The 21540-nt window shown below is 57.3% G+C and overlaps 2 protein-coding genes across 2 annotated transcripts in view; both read right to left on the bottom strand.

Moving 5' to 3' along the window:
* Positions 1-1075: 1075 nt before the first annotated feature.
* Positions 1076-5285, bottom strand: LOC136005926 (hydrocephalus-inducing protein-like; the record flags this gene model as incomplete). The annotated part of the gene is made up of 6 exons (XM_065663817.1): positions 1076-1534; positions 1979-2182; positions 2624-2854; positions 3103-3253; positions 3553-3716; positions 5088-5285. Coding segments are annotated over 6 exons (1407 nt in total), but the record flags the coding sequence as incomplete, so codon positions are not given.
* Positions 5286-6626: 1341 nt separating this feature from the next.
* LOC136005925 (hydrocephalus-inducing protein-like) overlaps positions 6627-21540 on the bottom strand; it is a gene marked incomplete at its 5' end in the record, with an annotated part of 41249 nt that continues 26335 nt past the window's right edge. Inside the window, 15 exons of the mRNA XM_065663816.1 lie at positions 6627-6740; positions 8248-8412; positions 9150-9299; positions 9695-9886; positions 9974-10101; positions 10950-11086; positions 11975-12108; positions 12835-12965; positions 13425-13602; positions 14370-14507; positions 15374-15583; positions 16259-16298; positions 18239-18552; positions 19286-19429; positions 21105-21248. Coding sequence (XP_065519888.1) covers positions 6627-6740; positions 8248-8412; positions 9150-9299; positions 9695-9886; positions 9974-10101; positions 10950-11086; positions 11975-12108; positions 12835-12965; positions 13425-13602; positions 14370-14507; positions 15374-15583; positions 16259-16298; positions 18239-18552; positions 19286-19429; positions 21105-21248 — 2319 coding nt within the window. The remainder of the gene's footprint in view (positions 6741-8247; positions 8413-9149; positions 9300-9694; positions 9887-9973; positions 10102-10949; positions 11087-11974; positions 12109-12834; positions 12966-13424; positions 13603-14369; positions 14508-15373; positions 15584-16258; positions 16299-18238; positions 18553-19285; positions 19430-21104; positions 21249-21540) is intronic.

The following is a 21540-nucleotide window of genomic DNA, read 5'->3' as shown; positions in this document are numbered from 1 at the left end:
CTCACACAAGAACATGGTGCCCAAGCCCCGTCCAACCTGGCCTTGAACACTGCCAGGGATGGAGCATTCACCACTGCTTTGGGCAACCTGTGCCAGTGCCCCACCACCCGCACAGTGAAGAATTTCTTCCTTCTAGCTAACCTGAACTTCCTCTGTTTCACTTTAAGCCCATCACCCCTTGTCCTCTTGATACAGCCCCTGATCAAGAGTCCCTCCCCAGCATGCTGGTAGGCCCCCTTCAGATACTGGAAGGCTGCTATGAGGCCTCCACCCCGCCTTCCCTTCTCCACGCTGAACAGCCCCAGCTTTCTCAGCCTGTCTTTGTACAGGAGCTGCTCCATCCCCCTTAGCATCCTCGTGGCCCTCCTCTGGATTTGCTCCAACAGCTCTAGGTCCTTCTGTTGAGGACACCAGAACTGTACACTGTGCTCCCAGTGGGGGTCTCATGAGAGCAGAGGAGCAGGATCACCTCCCTTGACCTGCTGGTCATGCTCTTGGTGATACAGCCCAGGACACAGGGGGTTTCCGGGCTCAAGCGCACGCTGAAGCGCCTCATGTTCCAACCCCCAGGTCCTTCTCCTCACGCTGCTCTGAATCACTTCTCTGCGCAGCCTGCAGCTGTGCCTGGGATTGCCCTGACCCAGGGCCAGGAGCCTGCACTCGGCTTTGCTGAACTTCATGAGGCTGGCCACCTCTCCAGCATGTGCAGGTCCCTCTGGATGCCATCCCTTCCCTCCAGCGCGCCGGCTGCACCACACAGCTTGGTGTTGTCTGCAAGCTTGCTGAGGGCGCTCGATCCCACTGTCTGTGTCAGCGACAAAGATGTTGAACAGGGTCTGCCCCAACACCGACCCCTGACGGACACCATTCGTCACTGGTCTCCGTTTACACATTGAGCCATTGACCGCGACTCTCTGTGTGCAGTCATCCAGCCAATTCCTTGTCCAGCGGCTGTGCATCCAGCGAATTCATGCCTCTCCCGTTTAGAGACAAGGACGTCGTGTGGGAGGATGCTAAATGAAATTTATTGGCTCCAGAGAGCACGAACGTGGCGGGAAGGGCCAGGGGCAGCTGGTCACTTGCGGGGGGAGGCCAGGCCCCGGAGGTGGTAGATCCAGGAGCCGCCAGGGCAAGAGACCACCAGCCTGCTGGTGACAGGAGCCGGGCCGCCCGTGAAGGAGACGGTGATGGTGGTGCTGCTCTTGGCGCGCAGCATCTCGGGGGCCCTGACGCTGAAGGCCGGGTGCTTTACGGCATACTGGAACGCCGTGGCCCTCGGGAAGACGTTCCTGAAGGAGATGGAGGTGGTGCCGCCGGCTGGGATGAGGAAGGGGCCCTGGGGTTCAGGGGGCAGCGCAAGGCCGATGAGTGGGATGCAGTACTGCCCGCCCAGTGCAGAGCTGAGCTGCAACGTGGCCTTGGCTTTGCCCAGGTGGCAGGGCTCAAAGGTCACTTCCACATTCAGCTCCGAGCCCCCAGCGCTGGCGGGTGCCGCACTGATGGATTTTGCCGTCCGGAAGTCGGCACAGTCGGTCTGCGCAGGGGAGACAAGAGACCATGGGGGGTTGGTCACAACAGCAGAGCCAGCGCCTCGGGAAGAACACGATGGTCCCCTGGCCCTGGCCCGTCCCACCCAGACCATAGCCCTGGTGAGTGCCTGCGGTGAATGGGCACGAGAAGTGTGCAAACGTGCCCAGCAGGAACAACCCTGCACCCAAGCCCCAAGACTGCCAGACCTGGGCTGCAAGCGGGAAGCAAGCCCAGGCACCACGGGGCCTGCAAAAGCAGCTCCAACCAGGGCAGCAGACACGGGCCCGCAAGGGAGGACAAGCCCACACTAGTGGGAAGGCCCCTGGGCTCACATGGCCACCCTGGCTCTGCCAGGCCACGCCAGAGGCACTCGGACCCCCTGGTGGAGAGGGCTGGTGCTGGCCAGAGGAGCTGCCTCCCAGCCAGAGCCCCGGCAGCCCGGGCTCACCTGTAGGAGGTACTCGGTCTCCTGCTGGGCAAAATTCCGTATTTTGGTGGTGATGGTCTGACGGGAGCCCAGCGTGGTGCGGAAATACACGGGCTTCTCTGGCCTGCTCGAGGTGGCTTTCAGCTGCAGGTTGTAAGACAGAGAGCCCAAGTCGCTGCTCTGGAGCACCAGGTGCCCGGTGCTCTCACCCGTTTTCAGGGGCTGATACTCCAAGACAAGATCCGCCTGGGAGGAAGGAAGGAAAAAGCCACGGCGTCAGGCACAGGCAGGGAACACGTGTGCCTGAGAAGGGGGCAGCTGGTCCCTGCTCTGCTCAGGCAGCGCTTGAAGGCTGGGCTGCCTTCCCCGCTCTGACTCCCTCTCTCTCGGGCACAGCCTTGCTCCTTCTGGGGGACGGTTCACTCAGGGACAGATCCCAACAGCTCAGAGCCCTCCAGCATGATGCCAGAAGCTGCCCACCCTAAAAAGCCCCTGTGCTCCCCCAGGGCACACACCACCTCCTGTCAATGCAGGCTGCAGACAACCTGGCCGCGGGATCAGGCTTGTCCTGCAGCCACTGGCTCCTTTCAGGCATCACCCTCCAAGAGCCCCCCCTCCGGCCACGAGTAGGGAGAGCAGAGTGAGCTGGAGGAGCTTTGCTCCTACCTTTGACTGTGCAGGAACAGTAAAGTGATGTGGAACGCTGACGTCCGGCACTTTGCAGTTGATGGCAAACGTCACCGGGACAGGCAGAGGGTTGTCCACCTTGACGGTGGAGAACGCTCTCTGCCGAACGGCGGTGCTCATTTCAACAGTGCCGATGGGTCCCGAAGCCATCACCTTGAAAGTCACCATGTGGAACAAGTACTCTCCGGTTGTCTCGTTGAGGAAGGTCACCTGAATCAGACAGAAAGGGAAGTGCTGCTCATTCCACACAGGAAAACAGACCCGGAAGAGCCCACCGAGCTCAGCGCCCTGCTTCCAGGAATGGCTATGAGCACCCAGCGAGGAGGAGTGCAAGACCAGAGAAAGCACCTGTGGTATTTCATAGGACCCGTGCACGTGGAGGTATGAAAACGGGCGTGTAGCTTCTCAGTGAGCCAACAGCTCCTTGAAGGGCCCTGCAGACCAGTGTCCTCACTCACCTTTGCCCTGTAGACTCCTTCTTTGTAGGAGAAGAAGGTGAGCTGGTAGTCCTTCTTCGCAGAGCTCGGCACGTCGATGTATGAACACCCCTGCAGCACGGAACTGCTTTCCAGGTTCTCTGGTTTGAGCATGTCAATAACCACCAGGAACCTGCGGGTGAGAAGGACGCAGTGAAGGTCAACAGGAAGGACTCCCATAGGATACCCATCGTGCGGGGGTACAATACAGTCCCTCTCATCCTCAGTGCCTCGGGCACAGGGCGCCAGCTCTCACCCCCCTTGGAGGAAAGCCCTCCAGGATGGCTCTGCACAGGCAGAACGTGGGTATGGCCAGACACAGCCAAGGAGAGGGAAAAGCTTTCAGGAGGGAGCTTCCAGGCACTGGAAGCTTCCTTCCTTGTGCTGCTGCAGGGATTGCTCATGAGGCCAGACTCCCTGGGCTGGACTCACCTCTGTGGTCTCTGCAGCCAGTTGGGCACAGGGATGAGCTCCGTGTGGGAATTCCTGCACGGAACCTGCCGGGAAATGGCCCCTGAGCACCTGGGGGCTTCAGCAGTTCCTTCCAGCTGGTAGCGTAAGCCTGTCCCGTCCGGCAGGGGGAAGAAGATGGAGCCCTACAGACAACGAATAGGACAAGTCGGCTCTGGAGCACCCCTGGACAGTCCCACGCCTGAGGCTCTCACTGAGGCAGCTTTCAGCACGTCCAGCTGGCAGAGCTGTGACTGCAGCCCTGTCCGCGCAGGAGGAGACAGACGCCAGCGTCGCACCTGCTCTGAGCTGCTTGTGAGCGGGTGCGTGGCCCACAGGACATGGCACAGCTACAGGACACAGAGGCATCATCTCTGGGCAAAGCAAGGAAACACGGGCCCTGCAGCAGAGCTGCTCTGCACATCCCAACACTCCCTTACTGGCCCCACTCACCTGGGCATGTCCCTGCCAGCCTGTGCTCACGCAGGGACAGCCGTGGGCAGGGGGTGGCCGTCCCTGATGAGCTCCATTGCCTCAGTCCTGCTGGCCTTAGCCCCAACAGCGCTGACCAGAGAGCAGCCTGTAAGCTGGCACAACAGGGGCCCCCAGACATGGGCCATGGAAAGCTCATATCCATGCTCATTCTGGGTGCCCGTGGATTCCAGACACCTGCCTCTGCCTCCACAGCAGCTGAAAGCTGCAAGACTCCTCACGCAGGCTGTACGTTAAAGAGATGCTGAGCACGTGCGACCCTAAGGGCACAGATCTGCTGAGCACCCTGGAGACTTGAGGCAAGAAATCTCTGACCTGGCCCACTGTAAGGCCAGCTGGAGCGGGACAAGGAGCGCGACAAGGACCCGGCAGCTCCAGCACCACAGAGCCCTTCTGAACTGACCCCTTGGATTTGGGAGCTTGTTGCTGGCCTGGCACAGAAAACATTGCAGAGGGGCCAGTCACCCCCATGTGCCCAGCCTGAGACCTGCAGGAAGGGCTCCTCCCAAAGCTCCTGCATGACCCTCAAGAGATCTCTCTCGTTTCCCACCTTCCTGCTCACGGCCAGGACGGCACTGACAAACTGCAGGGCAGCTTTGCCCTTCTTGCTCCCTGCAAGCTGCAGAAGGACACCAGCCAGGCGCTGCTGGCAGAAGTGGTTGTGCCCGGGGCTTGGAGAGCCTGTGCAGCCCGTGCGCTGAGCATGGGGGTCTCTGAGCCCCCTGGGCTGCCACAAGCAGCGACCCAGAGCTACGCAGAACAAACTTCATTTCTTGGCCTGCAGAAAGCCTGGCTTTTTACGTTAGCTGCTCCAACACGTTTGGTGCTCAGTCCCGACTTCCCATCTGCCCTTTGCCCGTGCCTGGCCCCCAGCCACCACAAAACCCAGCTTCCAACAGAGAGCACAGGACACCTTCAGCTTGGACAGGACCTCCAAAGGTCATCTCGGCCAACCTCCTGCCCAAAGGAGAGTGACCTACGAGGGTCATGCCACGAGGGTCAGCACGCTGGCACAGCTCACCTACCTGATGCTTCTTGTTCCCACAGCTCATGGTTAGGGGTCTGTAGGTGACCTGGTAGGCCTTTTCTTTTTGCCTGGCCTCCAGATGGATAAATTCAGGCCCTTTCCAGTATTTCCCCTCAACAATGGGCTGCAGGGTCCAGGCCTCGCTGCTCGGGTTCGACAGGAGGATGGTCTGGCTCTGCTTCTCACGCACGTTGCAGCTGAAAGTCAGGGTCTGCAACAGAGGAGCACAGAGGCTGCGGGGTCGTACCCACAATCCTTGCCACTCTTCTCACGCTGGCTCTACACCAGGACCTGGAGCACGGGGAGCAGCTTTTCCTTGTCACATGCAAAAATTACACTTTGGCCACAGCTTTTGGAGTAAATCAAGCTGGTTGTTCTTGAAGAAGGGAGCAGAACAAGCCTTTCGCATGCTGGGTGAAAGGAAACTTCAGGGGAGTCCTGAAAGGAAACTGCTGTGCAAGGACAGATCTGCAGCCACACAGCCCTTTCCTTCATGGGCAGGATGAAGAGGAGCTCCATGCTCTCTTTGGGAGCAAGAGCCAACTGCTCCCAAGCTACCCCCTCCCAGGGGCTGGATGCAGATGCCTTGCCCCTTCCTACTGCTGAATGCCCTCCCCTGGCCTGGCACGGGGGAGAAGTGTGGCTGCGGGTGCAGTGCTGGGATACAGCGGGGTGGCTCTGTGGGGAGGGTCTCAGGAGAGCCCGGCAGGGTGCTCCCACGGCACGGGTGCTACAGTGCAGAGCCAGGACAACCGAGCTGCTCACTGGAGGAGCAACACCTCGAACAGGGGAGAAAGGCAATGACAGGGCTCAGGAACTCTGGCAGTCCTGCCCAGCACTTTCTCTCTGGGATACCCCGGCACAAGCGAGTCTGCGCTCGCAAGTGTCCTTCAGTTCCTGCCCTGGGAGAGATGTGGCGCAAATGCTGGGGTCCAGGGGCCCATCCTGTCCCTGCTGCGTTACCTCTCTGGTGCCAGGGGCCTCCACGCAGGATCCTGATAGCGTAAGGCGGAGCGCCTCGCTGCCCGGGATGAAGCACCGCAGCCCCTCGTACTGGACAGCCTGGCTCAGCTTCGAGGGGCGGAAGGTCACAACGAAGGGGACATCCACCCCTGGCCTGATGTAACCCTTCGTGGGGCTGATAGAAAAGTCCGGCTGGAAGCTCTCCACGTCCCACAAAAACCTTGCCAAGGAAAGCACAAGGACAGGAAAGAAGGATTAGCCACGGGGAGCTGTCAAGGCAGGGTAAGTCTCAGCGTGAGGCTCTCCGTCTCTGGTGGGCTTTCCCACCACATCTCAGGCCTGATGCTGAGCCACCTGGCAATAAGGCTTCAGGCTGGGCAGGACCCACTGCACCCATCTCTAAATGAGCTTTTGCTCGTACCCCCTTGCTAACTGCCAGGGCCTGACTGCACGGCCATGGCTGCACGACTCTCCAGCGGGATGGAGAAGCAGAGAGGAGCTATCTGGGCACACTACGGCTCCTCACAACCCTCATCCAAGCAATCAGCCCTCAGAGAGGCGGGGGGGTCCTGCTTTACCTGACTCCTGCGTCGCCCGCGTTCCGCATGACGACGCGCCGGCACGTGTAGCTCTGCCGTACCACGGCTCCAAAGCTGAGCTGGTCCTGGTCCAAGCTCACGAGGCTGCCCTGGCAGGAGCCCCGCACCGCAAAGAGGGAGCGCACCAGCCCGCGGCACTCCAGCAGCACTTCCCCGCTGAACGGCTGCATGCGGCGCTTCGGGGAGAAGGTCACCTCCACTTTGCAGGTGTCTCCTCTGGCCTTCAGCTTTAGCTCCTTGCTGGGCTTCAAGCACAGAACCTACCCGAAGAGATGAGTGGAGACTATTTCATCTGGCAAGCCAGCTGCGGAGCCTCCCTCACCAGACTCAGGGAAGAGGCTTCCAATTCCTCTTCTGTCCGCACCAACACTGACCCAGTCCCACTCATTCCCTCGTAGGCATTCCTAGGTAATACCAACGGTGTTTTCTGCCATGTGTCCACCTGGTCACGGTGAGGTCACCTCTGCCTTCTAAAGCTTTCATGGAAGTTCCAACAGAGCTGTAACCCTCCCTCTTTCAAGATTCACCTCCCTCGCCTTTCCAGATCTAAAATATGTGGCTGCATCCTGACCTATGCGTCTAAAACAGGTTAGAGGAATTGTGCCGCCTTCTCACTTGTGGCTCTCGGGGAGTCCTGGCACCCAGCTCAGCTGAAGCATTCACACTGCAAGCATCTGCTGGCAGAGCAGTGCCAGCAGGGAGGACGGGGCAGGCACAGGCAGCCAGGGCAGCCCACAGCTGTCATTAGCTACTACCTCCCACCCACAGCAGCTCATCGCTCCCTGCAGGCACGCTAAAGTGCTCTGCAGAGAAGGAATGGCACTTACCCCAGCTTCCTGCAACTCTGGCACGGTGGATGTGACTCTGAGCTTAAAGGCGAGAGGGCCTGCACTCTTGTTGGCTATGGTGACGATCTTCTTCACCGTCTGCCCAATGCAGATGTTTCCTAGCTTCACCACCTTTCCTGGTGGATGCACAACGTCAACCTGAGGCAGGAGGGATTGATATCAAGCCAAAGGAAAGAAGGAGAAGAGGTTTTCTGCCACTCTCGTGGCAGAAACACAAACCATGCTAGGCTGGGGAAGAGATGAGGAAATGAGAAAACCATGCTGGTTGCCACCTGCACTTTTAGCATTTAGATTTCATCTCACCTTCATTTCTATGCCCCTTCCTTGGGCCTCAACAGTCAGCTTCTCAGCCGGGGCACACGGAGGCAGCAACAAGCTGTTGTGGCTGTTGTCGTCTTTAGGTGTCCGTAGGAGCTGCGCACAGAGGGAAGAGAAACCACAGACAGCATGAGTTTCTGGACCTTCACCACGTGAACAGACTCCCCAGACGAGCCATCCCCTCCCATATTCTTTCCCCCCAGTGGCAGGGATTATCCAAGTCCCTCCACAGCCTGCCAGCAGAGCCGGCTAACCCTGGAATGCCACCGGGCTTTGCCCTGCGCGCTGCCCCCGTCTCCCTGGCACAAGCCTGGGAATGCTGGAGCGCTGGGAATCTCCAGGAGCGTGCACAGACCTTCCCCCTCACCTGCTCCTCAGCAAGGTGCTGCTGGTCAAACTCCAGTGAGTAAACCCCACAGGGGTTCTTCACCACCACTGTCCCCTCTTCCCCATGGCTCTGTGGCAGCAGCGGTCCCAGCTCGAGCTCTGCGGGGCTCAACTCCAGCCGTGGCTCCAGACCACATCCCAAGACCGGCACCCGCAGGCGTTGGCTGCTCTGGCAAATCTGGATCTGCAGCTCGCCCCGGTAGCACTTCTGCAAAGAAGCAGCACAGAAAGCTCCTCCGTGAAGCCCCAGGTGACAGCGCCTCCAAGGCAACAATCGCCCCAGGGTCAGGGGTCTTCTCAGCACCTCTAAGCTGAACCCAAACCAGGCAGTTACTTAGAGCAGGGGCTACAGCATCTGCATGGCTCTGAGTAACTGCGGTGAGTCCTGCTGGGGAGTGTAAGTGGTCAGTTGGCTACCAGATGGATCTAAAACAGCCTATCAGAGGTTTTCACCTAGTCGTGGGGGAGCGCAACGCACGTGAGAAAAGTCTGCTTTCTCAGACACAGTCCTGGCGCTGCAGCACCGGGCAAACATCAGCTGTGTGAAAGAGGCAGCTGAGCTCTCACTGGACAGAAATAAGGATCGTCTTCTCTGCTCAGTGCTTGGCTCTGGTCAAAGCCAGACACGAGACGCTGAAATCTCCACGAGCAATTGAAAGATCCCTGCGACTGTCCCCAGCCATGGAAGCACTTGGGTCCATCCTGTCACACGCTGCCAGTTTCCAAGTCACGGTGGCCACATGCAAACTGCCTTTGGGAATGCTCCACCATTTAAGCTGACTCCCAGACTGCGTGGGACCGTGCAGGGGAAACTGAGGAACGGTGGGCACAGGGCTGGCAGAAAGCTCCACGCGGAGGCAGAGCTCATTCCCCGCTCCCTGTGCTGGCCTCCCCTTACCACACTGCTTTGACAGTCCTCCTGGGGGTGACACCCACCAAACTCACCTCTTCCGTGGGTGAAAAACGGACTTGGACATGGCACTGCTGTCCTGGAGCGAGGGTTCCAGCTGAAGGCAGCACCTCAAAGCCACAGGGCGCGGGCCTCATCTCCTCCCGCAGCTTGTCATGCTCGCTCGCTGGCAGATGTTTGTCCACCTGCGCACAGAAACCAGTCGTGTGAGGTCTCCTTGGTCTGCGAGGACAGACCCTCGGTTCCTGCAGTGCTCCGAGATGCTGGCACGGTGCAGGGAGCACCTTCATCCCACCCAGACGTGGCCACCCCTGCCTACAACTGGAGGGCAAACATGTTGGCAGGGCAGGCAGATGGGGAGGCAGTGTCCTCGGAGGGGGAGGAATGGGTGAAGATGGCAGAGAAGTGAAGCGTCAGCTAGTGAGCAGGCCCAGGTGAACCAGCCTTGCTCTGTACCCTCAAAAGCTTCCTCAAGCGAGCTGCAGCCCAAGTGCTCAGGCAGCCAGAGGGGCGGGAAAGCCAAGAGAGGCAAAGAAAACCCAACCGAGAAGTTGTGTGTTACACGTTGTCTGTGCTTTACCTCCTTAACAGCCTCATTCATGCTCATGGACCATTTACAGGGGACCTGGGACGTGTTGTGGAGCTGGATGGTTTCTTCCTGCCACTGCCCACACTGGACAGAGGAGAACTCCAGCCTGTCCCTCGAGAGGCAGAGGGACGGCTCAGCCACAATGGCACGCAGGCGGACCTGGAACGTGGGGCCTCCTCTGACCTAGAGAAGGACAGAGCATCCAGTTGAGAGCCCGGCTGACACTCGCTGCTGTGCCCAACCTGCTGCCTGCCCCACAAGCTGGCCTACCTTGATGGGCAGGAGCACATCCACCTTTCCCAGGGGCACGTTGGCACTTTGTGGGTCGAAGCACACTTCAAATGTCTTGGTCTCACAGCAGGGCAGGCGCTTCACAAGGTCCAGGCACACGCTGAAGCCTGAACACAGGAAAATCAAGCAGCTGAGATACACAAGCAACAGGAAATGGCTCAGGAGCACGGCAAGGCCACAGGGGTGTCCTGGCTGGCAGCTCTGTGAAAGACCCCTTTCCATCTCCAGAGAAGCTGCTCTGCTCCCCTTGTCACTGCCCAAAGCAAAAGGATTTTCACAGCCAGAATCCAGGGGTTGCAGGGTAAAAACGAACCACATTGGTTGAGGAGCTCCAGCAATTCCTTCAGCAGGCATCTCAGGGAAGGACGCATACACCTCTCCAAAGGACAATTTCCAACTAAGATACCAAATGCTGTGGTGTTCCCTGGACAGCGGCTTAGAAGAGACGCCTGGCCACCCGTCACAGACAGCAGTCCCCGTGTGACGGAGCTGCAGCCTTACCCCAAGGCCTCTTTGCGAAGCCTGTTTCGATACGGCACAGGATCCCACAGGCCGTTCAATAAGGCTGAGCAGAAGTGCTCTGGCACTAGGAACTCTGAACAAAGCACTTCCGAACCACAGAGGGTCCATCTGGCTGCAACATAAACCCTCAGAGTGCACAAAGAAACTCCGATGGTGCTCACGGGAGCCAAGAGCAGAAGATGCTGAGAGGCGATCATGCTGATCAGCCCATCTGGCCCCTGCAATGACTTTTTAGGGCAGCCACAGGCAGACCAGGTCTCTGGGCACTGCTCGACAGAATTCAGGCTCTTGAACAGGGCACCGGCCAGAGGGGTACTAAGGAGGAAAAAGCTGCCCAAGGAAGTACTCAAATCTCCCCATGCCCAATGGCTCCAGCTGATGTGGCAGAGACAGCCCCTTCAAGCCCCCGTGAAGCCTCTTTACCACTGGTTACCTGTGTTATACAGGACATATCCATCGGCCTTGAAAGATGCAGGGAAGTGCCCGGTGTTGGTGAGCTTCACCATGTGTGTGTGGATGTCACCGGGAACGACATAGCCAAGGTCCAGGACGTATTCGGGCAGCTCAGCTCTGAAAGGAGGAGGAAGGACACTCTGTAAAGCCCAGCATGGCGTGGGGTGGAGAAGCAAATGGAGTGGATAATTCTGTATCCACTGCTGTGAAAACTCAAGCCAAGCCCAGGAAACCCAAGGCCTGACCTGAGCACCCAGTAATAAGACTTGGCTAAGTCATGGGGAGTGCAGGGCCTAGGATTTATCAGCCACCAACGGGATCTTCGAGTCAGTTTAAAGCGGGTACTGGACACAGTTCCTATGCTGTGAAAAGCCATTGCAGAGAAGTCCACTGCGTCTCCACGGGTCTCAATGAAACTGCTAAGCTGGTGGCCGGCCCAAGCCTGAAACTGCTTCAGGACCTTCTCACAGGATTTCCTTGCAGAGGATACCTCCACTGCTCTGCAGCCAGATCTGTCCCCAAAGCAGCGCTTGAGAGTATCGTGTGCAGTAACCAACACTACAAGATTGCTGTGAAGGTCTTTTTGCAGGCAATCCCACTTGGAAAAGCACATAAGGGATCTGGACCATTCCCTGCTCTTCCTGCTTAGTGGGGTCTGCTTCTCGGCACAAAGACTCCAGCTTGGAGATGCCCCTTTCACAGCTGGTCAGCAGGGGTGGTGCCTGTGCTGTCTGCAAGGGCTTGCTGGTCTGCACCCCCTCAGCTCTGAGAACAGAACCCAGCAACTGTGGGGAGTGGAGCACCTCCAGAGCTCAGGGTAGCACTGTGCAAGTGAGGACACCGAGCTGCCCACAGGGAGCACGGCGTAGCTCTCAGCATCAGGCCCTTTCTGAAGTCTTCAGCTATTCCCAGCTCTGAGACACAAGGAGCTCTCAGGGGCAGGGCTGCACTGCTGGCTGTTACCCTCGCGGCCCCTGGAGACAGGCTACAGGAGTCCCTACTAACTTGAGAAGCCTCCGATGTACACGCTGGTGAAAGGCAGTGTCCTCCGGGGGACGGGAGGCGAGAGCTTTCTGCTGCTCCAGGGCATGTTCCTCAACCAGCATCTCCTCCATCTGCATCTGCAGCTGAGCATCCCACTGAGGAAAGGAAAGACAGGGGCTGGTTAGCCAAGGTCCTTCCCAAGGCACAAGCTTGTCTCGGGTGGAGGATCCCACCCTGCTCTTGTTGAGAGGGGCGACGGAGTCAGTCTGTCTCACTGGTCGGTGTCTGTGACACTTCCTGCTCTCTCAGGCAGGATCATATCCCCACAGAAATGAACTCCAGTGTCTCTGCCTGCCCAGTTATCAAAGCTGATCTGGACAGACACACAAACAAGCCAGAAACCTTCCAAAGCTCCAAGTATATCCCTGCCTCCAGTCAGTGCCAAAGCAGCCTGGACAAAAGCTCTCCTGGAAAGGGGACCATGAGAGAGCTGGAGCCTCCTGGAGATACAGAACACAGCACAGCCTCAGGCTGCATTCAGGCTGCTGCTTTACGCTTTGTAAACCTGGCAGAGCTTGGCCGGTGAGCAACAAACCCCCCAGCACCACCCTGTGTGTCCTTCAGAGCACCAGAAACCCAACTGCCCGAGCACAGCTTTCAGCATCTCCCTGGGGCAGTCAGGAGCTGGCGCATCACCACGAGGGACAACTCCCAGAGGTGGGCAGCCCAAGGGGCACACTGAGCTGACACACTCCGTGGCCAGGGGTGTGCAGGGAGGTGCCCAGTGCCGGCAGGGCCCTGGGCAGCTGCCGTGGGGCACAGGGGCTCCAGTGTCTCGCAGGAGGGTGGCACGTGCGGGACAGGGCAGCAGCTCTACTCACCACGGTGCCCGAGTCGTCCACGCGGGGCTCGGCTGCCACAGCCTCCCCCAGAGCAATGGCCTCTTCTCTCTGGCTGCCTTTGTCCAGCTTTTCTTTGGCCTTTAGGAGGATCTTCTCATATTTGGCGTTGCCTGAAAGCACAGGACACCACCCATAGCAGTGGGGCAGCACAAATCCCACGGAAGACGGGAAGCCCCATTCCCCCGACACCCAGACACAAACTGCTCCAGCAATGTAGGGAAAGGAGATCCTGCTGCTTCTCACCCCCACCCGTCTTTCTCGCCACACAGGAGCATCTCAGCCCCACAGCGTGATGCAAACCCAACCCCTGTCAAAATCCCTGCCAGCCTCTATTACAGCTTTCCCAAGCTTTTCTGCCCAGCCATCATCTTCCCAGACCTCTTGGCAAGCTGTGCACGATGGTTCCTGCGGCAAAGCCCACATGGGCTCGTCTGCCAGAGGCTAAAGAAGCAACCAGAGGGCTGACCTTGTCTGACAGCCCTGAAACCTCCAGGCCTGCTCGAGGTGCCTGTGAGCTGCCCTGTGGGCATATGGCATGGGGGAAAGCCGAGCAGACAGGCAGTGCTCACCTTTGATGTTCCTGGGCAGGTCCAAGTGGATCCTGGGAAAGGTCCCTTCTCCTTTCAGGGAGATTTTTTCTGGCTCCAGGTGACCCAGTTGGATCTGGAAAGCCCTGCAGAAGACTCCAGGCACTCCTGGCAGGTAATACACTTTCAGCACTTGCTGCTTGCCAGGTTCAACGTAACCCTGCAGGGCACACAAGAGGGAGGGACGCAGTGTACCAAAGAGGATTCTGTGGAGGGATGGCTCACATGACAGACGCGCTGAGAACACAAGACAGGTTCTCATACATAAGGAAACATCAGACATCACCACCTCCAGCTTTCCTGTATCCAAACGCCTGAGTCTAACTGCTCTTCTGCTCACAGGGTTTACCCTCTGCTAGCCAGAGCCAGGCACAACAAACCAAAGCTCTTTCACCAGCTGCTCTGGAAGAACGGAGAAGGGCCTCTGCTTCCAGCAGGGCCAGCAGCTCCTGGCAGCAGCTTGCAGGAGAGGACATCAGCATGTCACCCCTCAGACGGACAGGCACTGAGGAAGGTGGAAGCCACTTGGCCCTTTGGCTTCCTCTTCCCATCGCAAAAGGGCACCAAGACAGGAACTCTGCTCCAGCTCTAAGACACCCAGGCAGGATGACAAGCTGCGATGGAGTGATGCTCCAGTGATGGCACAACCAGAGAGCTCAGCACTCAGCTCCAAAGAGCTCCCGGAGCACTCGTGCCTCCCACTGGTGCTTGCTGTAGGACAGCAGAGCCAGCGGCGCCCAAGGACAATCAGGGGCTCCGTTAGGATTCTGCTCGATGGACCTCCTCTGCCTCTGCAACAGTCGCTCACAGCCCTGTCTCTCCTGGCTGGTTTTGGACGGGGCTTGTGTGTTCATTCCCCCTGTTTTCCCCCAAAGCGCTCTCCTGGGCAGCCTGACACAGGCCGGGTGAAGCCCTTGTGCTACTCACCCTGCTGGGCACGACCAGGGGCACGCCAGGCAGAGGGCTGGCTGCAGTGCCTGTGCCGGGGCTCAGCACCGCAAAGGCAAATCCCAGCTTCCCGCTGTTTTGCAGGGTCAGCGCTGCTTCCGTGACTTTGTTAAACACCTGAGCAGAGGGCAGAAGAGCAGGAAGTTACAGGCACACGTCTGCTGCCAAGAATTTCATACCTCTTCCATCGGGTTGAAAGCAAAGGAACACAGCCCAGAAGCAGGGAGCGCACAGGAGAGATGGGCACTGGGCTCTCTGGGTTAGCCTGGGCAGCCCGCGGCCACAGGGTACCCTTGGGCCCTACACAGGAACAGCTATTTGTGGCAGAGGTGCAATAGCAACCATGGAAAGATCAGTAATAAAGCAAGTAGGGGACACAAGCTCTCTGCACTTGAAGGTGTCACCCAACTGCGAGCTGAAACACAGGAGGAGGCATTGGGGCATTTCAGGAGAAAAGGCACCTGCACACAAGTATTTGTGGGCACAACACAAGCCAAAAGGGAGGGAGAGAGGGCAACGCACACAGGGCCAACAGCTGGAAACAGCTGTGGGGGTTGTAACCGGAGAGAAGTACAGTGAGGGTTATTCGGGGACATTCTATCCGGCTACGGTGACTGGAAGCCCAGGTCAGCTGCCTCCTTGGTTGATGAATCAGGAGCATTAAAAGAGAGCACCTCATTTGGGCTTTAGGAGCAGATCAGCGGATGGATGTCTCAGGGACACATCCCTCTGCAGATCACCACTGGGATCCTGCCTGCCCCAGGAGGCAGCGTTAGTTAGAGGAGGGATTCCCAGCTTTGGGCTGGGCTGGGGTGGAGATGGCCATTAAACGCCAGCTTGGAGGTATCCCCCAAACGTTGGACTTCCAAGCCATAGAGCCAGCGAAGCAGCTGGGAAGGGGGGAGAGCCCTGGACCCGGGTGGGCAGCAGCCCACCGGTCATGCTTGGAGGCAAGGAGCACTGACAAGAGCAGCCTGCGGTACCTGCAGCCCGCAGTCGATCTCGGTGGTGTCCAGGAGGTAGCTGATGTGCGAGGCCTCCCCACGCAGAGCCACCTCGTAGCTCGGGCCTCCCTCCACCCTGCACAGCGCCGTGACCTGGCTGACGGTGTTGGCGTGGCCGAAGAAGGAGAAGGAGACGCGCTGGCTCTGGCCCGGCTGCAGCTCACCGTGCAGCGGCAGGATATCGAAAACCTGCAGGCAGGGAGGAGAGATCCACACATGGAGCACGGGACTGATGCAGGAGAGCAGCCTCAGCTTGGGCCAAAGGACAGACGTGGCTGCAGGGGCCTCTTCCTCAAACACAGGCAACATCATCCTCATCTCACACTGCAGCCGTTCCACTCACCAACGGAGAGACCATGGGGAAAACCTTCTCCCACAGTCCCAATTAATGCAGTAGCTAATACACTACATTCATTTGTGGTGTCTCCTGGCAGCAAGAAATTCTCTCTGCTGCAGAACTTGCCTTCAAAAACACCTTTTCCTGCCCTCAGAAGAACACGAGACTGGGAGCTGAGAGCCTGTGGAGCCAGGGGCAGGATCCAGCCCAGCTCCTCGCACTCCTCATGCTTTTCCCTGTCTCTGATTCACATCCTGCTCTCTCCAGATGCTGCAGCAACTGCTGCAGGAATTTCCTACCCACCACTTGATGAGGACCAAGATGGATAAAGTCCTCCATAGCTGCTGCACAAGGAATGTTCTTGACCAGCCCTATAACACCTCCCATGTGGCCTCTCCAATGACCAGCGATGCGCTTGTTATGACATGAGGCCACTCTGGAAGCAGCACCCAGGACACCAGTGGGAGTGGGAGTACGTAACTGCTTGCTACACTGGAAATGTGGAAGTGAGACAGATTCCCACTTACCTCCTCCACACCCAAGGCGAGGGGCTCTGTCTCCATGAACCTGGAAAAAGAACAGACCTTTGCTCAGGGACCTTGCAGTGGGAGGGAGGGAAGTCTGCACAGCAGCTCCTCGGCAGGATGGGGCCCCTGCGGGGGCATCAGTGGTGTGAGCTCAGCAATGAGCTCCAAAACTGGGATGGAGCAGGTCAACGCCTGGCAATGACACTGCTATAGCAGCGCTGCAGGCAGCTGGCAACTGCTTGCCTCCAGATCTGCTATCTCCTGCTGCGTGATTCTGAAGATCCATTCCGTCACTGGAGAAAACACCTTGGTGCAAAGGCTTAGCTCAGCTTTGAGCTCTCAGAGGTCCAAGGGCTGAGGCTTAGGGTTAGTCTGTCTCTAACCACGTGGGTCTACAACAAGAGTAACCACGAGAGATTCGTGCCTCAGAAGTCAGAGAAAGGGCACACGTTGGTCTACACTGCCTATGTCCAGCCACACAGCAACAGTTGGATTGTGTTGCTCATATGATCACTCTGCCCCAGGTAGCAGCAATGACCAAAGAGCAAGGAGGAAAGAACGGGCTGGACAATTAGAAAGAAAAAAATGTAAACACACAAAGTCTTGTTGAGGCAGAGAAACAGCATTTTTCTCTCCTGACCAAAATAAACGTGCGCGACTGATCCTGGGAGTCTCTGATGACTAGCTCCAGCAAGGTCCCAGGTAGGGAAAGTTCCAGTCTTTGATCTCCCCTTCATGAGACCTGATGCTTGATTCCCTCCATGTCAGACTGAGTTAGAGCTGATGATTTAGAATACCAACAGTGCTTAGTGTGGACCAGAAATAACATCTGACACGCTGCCCTTCTGCAGGCTCCTAATGAACACTTTGAGTGTTTGGTGGTAACACCTTGGAGACCATCTTCATTTCCAGCTCTGGCACACAGCATCCCATGGTGTCTGCTGAGCGCCCCGGAGTGCCCCAGTGCCCTGGTCGTCTCCCCCAAGCCCTCCTAATAGCCACAGCTCATCTCCAGTTCCCAAGAGGTCACCTCCTCCGAGTCAGATCCCAATTCCCTTCACACAGCTGCTTCTTGATCGTTTCCCTTGTTTGTAATAACAGCGCTTCAGTGCCACGTGGTGAACTTTGCTGCGTTTCCTAGGGCATTATGGAAAACCATTTGCTACCGTCCTTCAAACTGCCCAGAGCAGACTTTTGTGCTATGCAGAGAAGCCGCAGCAGAAGGAACACTAGGAATGTGCTTCTAGATGTGCTTCAGCACCACTACAAGTTTGCTCTTGGCCTTGGAAACCATAGACCACCACTGCATGGTCCTCCTTCCCAGGGATGTCCATACAAGGGCTCCCTCCAGCATCTACAGCTGGACCTAAAGTCACAGCAGAACCTGCCATTCCTCACTAAAACTCTACATAGCTCTTCTGTGAATGTGACGTGCAGTTCAAGAGATGAACACTCACTTCAAGGGGCTGTTTGCCTCAGGCCACGAAGATCTGAGAAAGCAGCTTTCTACATCAGCCCTCCTGCCCCCAGGAACCCATACAGGCCTACAGCAAAGCAGAGCAAGGGACTGCGACAGCAGTGTGTCACTCTGATGGCAGTGCCTGGGTAGGATCTTAGTACAAAATGACAACAGATGGGCTTAGCAGGGAAGGACACCTTCTACATCCGCTTCTCCAAGTGCCGAAGCACGGCTTTGCAGCTGCAGAGATAAAGCAGGACTCCAGCTTATGGCTATGTGAAAAGGGTCAGTAGTGTCCTACAGTCCCAGCCTGGCTGGAGAATGCTGTCTCCTTCCCAGCATCAAACCGGCGGAGATCACCTGTTCCCTGAGCACCTTGGCTGAGCACAACTCAGAGGTGTGATTTCCTCAAGGGAAGGTTGAAAACAATTTGGCAGATCAGGCAAATGGCCTCGGGCTTTGCAAACCACAAACAGGACATCAGGAAGAAGAGCTTCCAGGAGAGGGAGAGGTGCGCATACCTCACTGGGTTCACCTGGCTGTCCTTCAGGAATGCCCAGTGGTACTGGACAACCAGTGGGCTGCAGTTGGTCATCTCCATGTAACGCACATCCTTGCTGTCATTCAAGATGCAGCCAAAGTCCACGGCCGTGGTCTGGATCTGGAGATTCGGGAAGTAGACTTCTCCCCGGACGGTGACCTGCTCTTCGTGAGGATGCTCCAGGAACTTGATCTTCAGAGCCTTCTCCGCTGCCCGGATAAGCAAATCCTCCTCATAAGCAGGGTTAAATCCGATGCAGAGTTGAAGTTCCTCCCCTGTCCTCAGCTTCATGGGCTGCAAGGAGATGAAGAGAAAATGTTCAACGTGTGACCCCAACACGGGCTTCTGGCTTCATCCTTCATTTTCTTCACGCTGTCTGACCAAGCACCGCACTTTTTTCTGAAGCTGCCTGAGGCTCACGGTTCTGTGCTCTGCACCAATACAAGAGGAAATCCACGTTGGTCTCCTGAATTCTGGAGCCGCAGAAGCCACCTGCTAAACACAACCAAAGCAGCACTCTGGCACCCAGGCCTTCGCCCTCACTCTGGAGGAACTCCTTTAGCCTGCAGCACAGCGGTGGCTGCACCTCTGACAACACGTGCACTGCAGAGCCCATGCCCAACACCTTCCGCACACACCAGGGCAGGAGCCAGACAGCAGCTGGAGAAGCCTACCTCAGCCTTCCCAAAGGCAGGGCTGCCCTCAAAGACAGCAAGCTGTTCCCCAGCTTATCTGAGGATGGCTGCTGGAGAGCTGGCATGCCTTCCAGCAGACACCTTTCCTACAGCTTGCCCACAGCTGGGTGCCTGCTCCCTCCTCCCCCTGTCTTCAAGCCAGGAGGTCTCTTCCCCATTCAGATGGCATTCTGTTTCCTTCAGCAGCTCGTTTCACATCTGATTTAGCTTGGGCCACTTTACTGCAGACTCTACAGAACACACTTCCATCGTGGAGGACCTCCCAACAGAGACACACCACCACGTTCATCCCTCTTCAAAGCCCAGCAGCAACAAAGTCCGGGGCTGCTCACCTGAGCATCTGCAGGGAGAGGCTGCTGGTCCGCAGTGCAGATGGAGAAGGGCTGCTCTAAGGCAAGGACCACGCTGAGGGGCAGGGAGCACATGTTCTTTACAGAGAGAGGCTTGTACATCACAGCCAGGACATCACCGGGGTGCTACAGAAACAGGAGACAAGAAAAAATGACCTTGAAGTGGCCATGGACCTCCTCCCCTTCAGACGCATTTCAAATTTTCCAACCCCAAAAGTGCATCCATCTCTATTTACTCTTTTGATTGGTTTCTACCCCTCTGCAAAGGTTGTCCTCCAACTCTAGCAGACGCTTTCGCGTTTAGAACCCACAGCCTTCCCCAGGGGACAGGGAAACAGTCTCGCATACAGATGAGGGAGCAGCCCCCCAGAGGAGGCAGCTGCTTCAGCAAGATCCAACACAGAAAGTGAACCCACTCTGGCTCCAGTTGTGTGTCCTCTCCTGCCCAGAGAGCACACACAGGCACAAGGCACAAGGCCATTTCCACTCCCATACAGTAGTTTCTTACCACCCTATCAGCTCTGCCAGTCCCGCAAGGCAGTGATGCTGCTCAGAGGAGGCAAGCAAGCAGGATATGGCCTGCAGCGGACAGCCTGCAGCAGCCCGAGGTCAGCTTTGAACATTCACGGGCACATGCAGACAGCTCCAAACCTCAACAGTCTGGCCGCAACCTGCTGCCCCTGCTCCACTGACAAGATGTTGCAGCCTCAAAGCTAAGCTCAGCCTAAGCCTTTTCCTCCTGTCCATGCATTGCTCCGCGCTTCCTGCATGGTTTATCTAAACTAGACAGTCTTTGGGAAACTAATTGTGGATGCATTGGCATCCAACTCCTGCAGTGTCGCAGCACGCAACACATGGGAGCATGTGGCATCAAGCAGACCACAGGCAGACATCGGGGGAGCTGAAAAGCTTCTGATTAGATGTGAACCGCCTGCTCCCAGGATTTGTGCTTCTCTGGAAGCCTGGGAAGTGGAGGAGAGACCTGAAACCGCAGAAACTAAATCATGAGCTATCTGCTCTTTTTCAGACACCTCACGCGACGGGGAAAGGTGATGCAGGAGTCGGGATCCAGACACTAAAGGGCACACACGTTGCACTGGTGCTCTCATCGCTGCAGCTGAAGGGCACTCGTGGGTCCTTTGAAGAAGGTGAGGCTTGGGAAAGGCAAAGAGGCAGCACCCATACCGACGGCAGGGAAGGCAAAGAGGCGCAAGAGATGCCAGTTTTTCCTCATCAGCTTGAGGAGTTGACAGGAATCTCAGCTTTTCTCAGCTTCCCTACACGATCGCTGCTCGGACATCACCACACCTTGGAAGATCCTCAAAACCCTGACTACAGACACTGGCGTCTCTCTAGAGGGGGGCATGCTCCCCCTCGCCAGAGCAGCTGTAATCTCAGTTCTACCTGGCTCAACTTAGAGAACAGCCTCATCTCTAGCAGCATCCTCACTCCTCTCACCACCACCTCAGGGAGGGTGAGGAGGGATCTGCTCTCCACCTGCAGCCCCAGCACACCAAGTGGCTCTTCCAAAGCCCACGCTGCTCTCACGGGTCCCACACCTCAGCCCGTGCCCTTGGCTCAGCAGCTCAATTCTGTCTGCACCTCAAGAAGGGCAGAATAGAGCTGCGGAGACTGTCCCTAGCCCCACAGGGGTGAAATAATGATCTCGGCATTCATGACAAAAGCTGGGCCTGGCTCAAGTCAACAGCCAAAGCTCTGTGGACTTGGAGAACTTCCTCCTTAGGACACAGGCACACCCCAGCCACACCAGTCAGTGCCAGGATGCAATGCAGAGACTCACCTTCTCCACCCGGAAAGTGATTTCTCTGCTGGATATTTGCAGAGCAGGAGCAATGAACTCGCAAGTGACGTCCACCTGCACGATCAGATTCTTCACTCCCTCCTTGCCCACGATGGCGTGACACAGCAGCTTCTCCTTCACCACCTGCATGCGAGCCACACGGCCCCCAGCGGGTGTTATCAGGGTGTCCACAAAACACACTGCATCTTTGAGCCGCCCACCCACACGCCCCATTACTGCATGAAGTTACAGCCATTGGTCTCCTCAGGAGCCCTCTCTTCTTTATAAGCTGCATCCTCTTTGTTCTGCACTCACGCGTCCCTCGTGTTACAACCCAACCACCACAAAAGGCCCTCAGGAGTCTTGTGCTGCCTACAGCTCTCAGAACAATCCCTGCCCAAACGGTTATTGCTTTGCTTTGTCCCACTGCCAAACA

Source organism: Lathamus discolor, chromosome Z, assembly GCF_037157495.1.
Source record: "Lathamus discolor isolate bLatDis1 chromosome Z, bLatDis1.hap1, whole genome shotgun sequence".
Taxonomy (NCBI): Eukaryota; Metazoa; Chordata; class Aves; order Psittaciformes; family Psittacidae; genus Lathamus; species Lathamus discolor.
The sequence above is the reverse complement of the archived record's forward strand: the minus strand, read 5'-3'. Positions and strand labels throughout refer to the sequence as shown.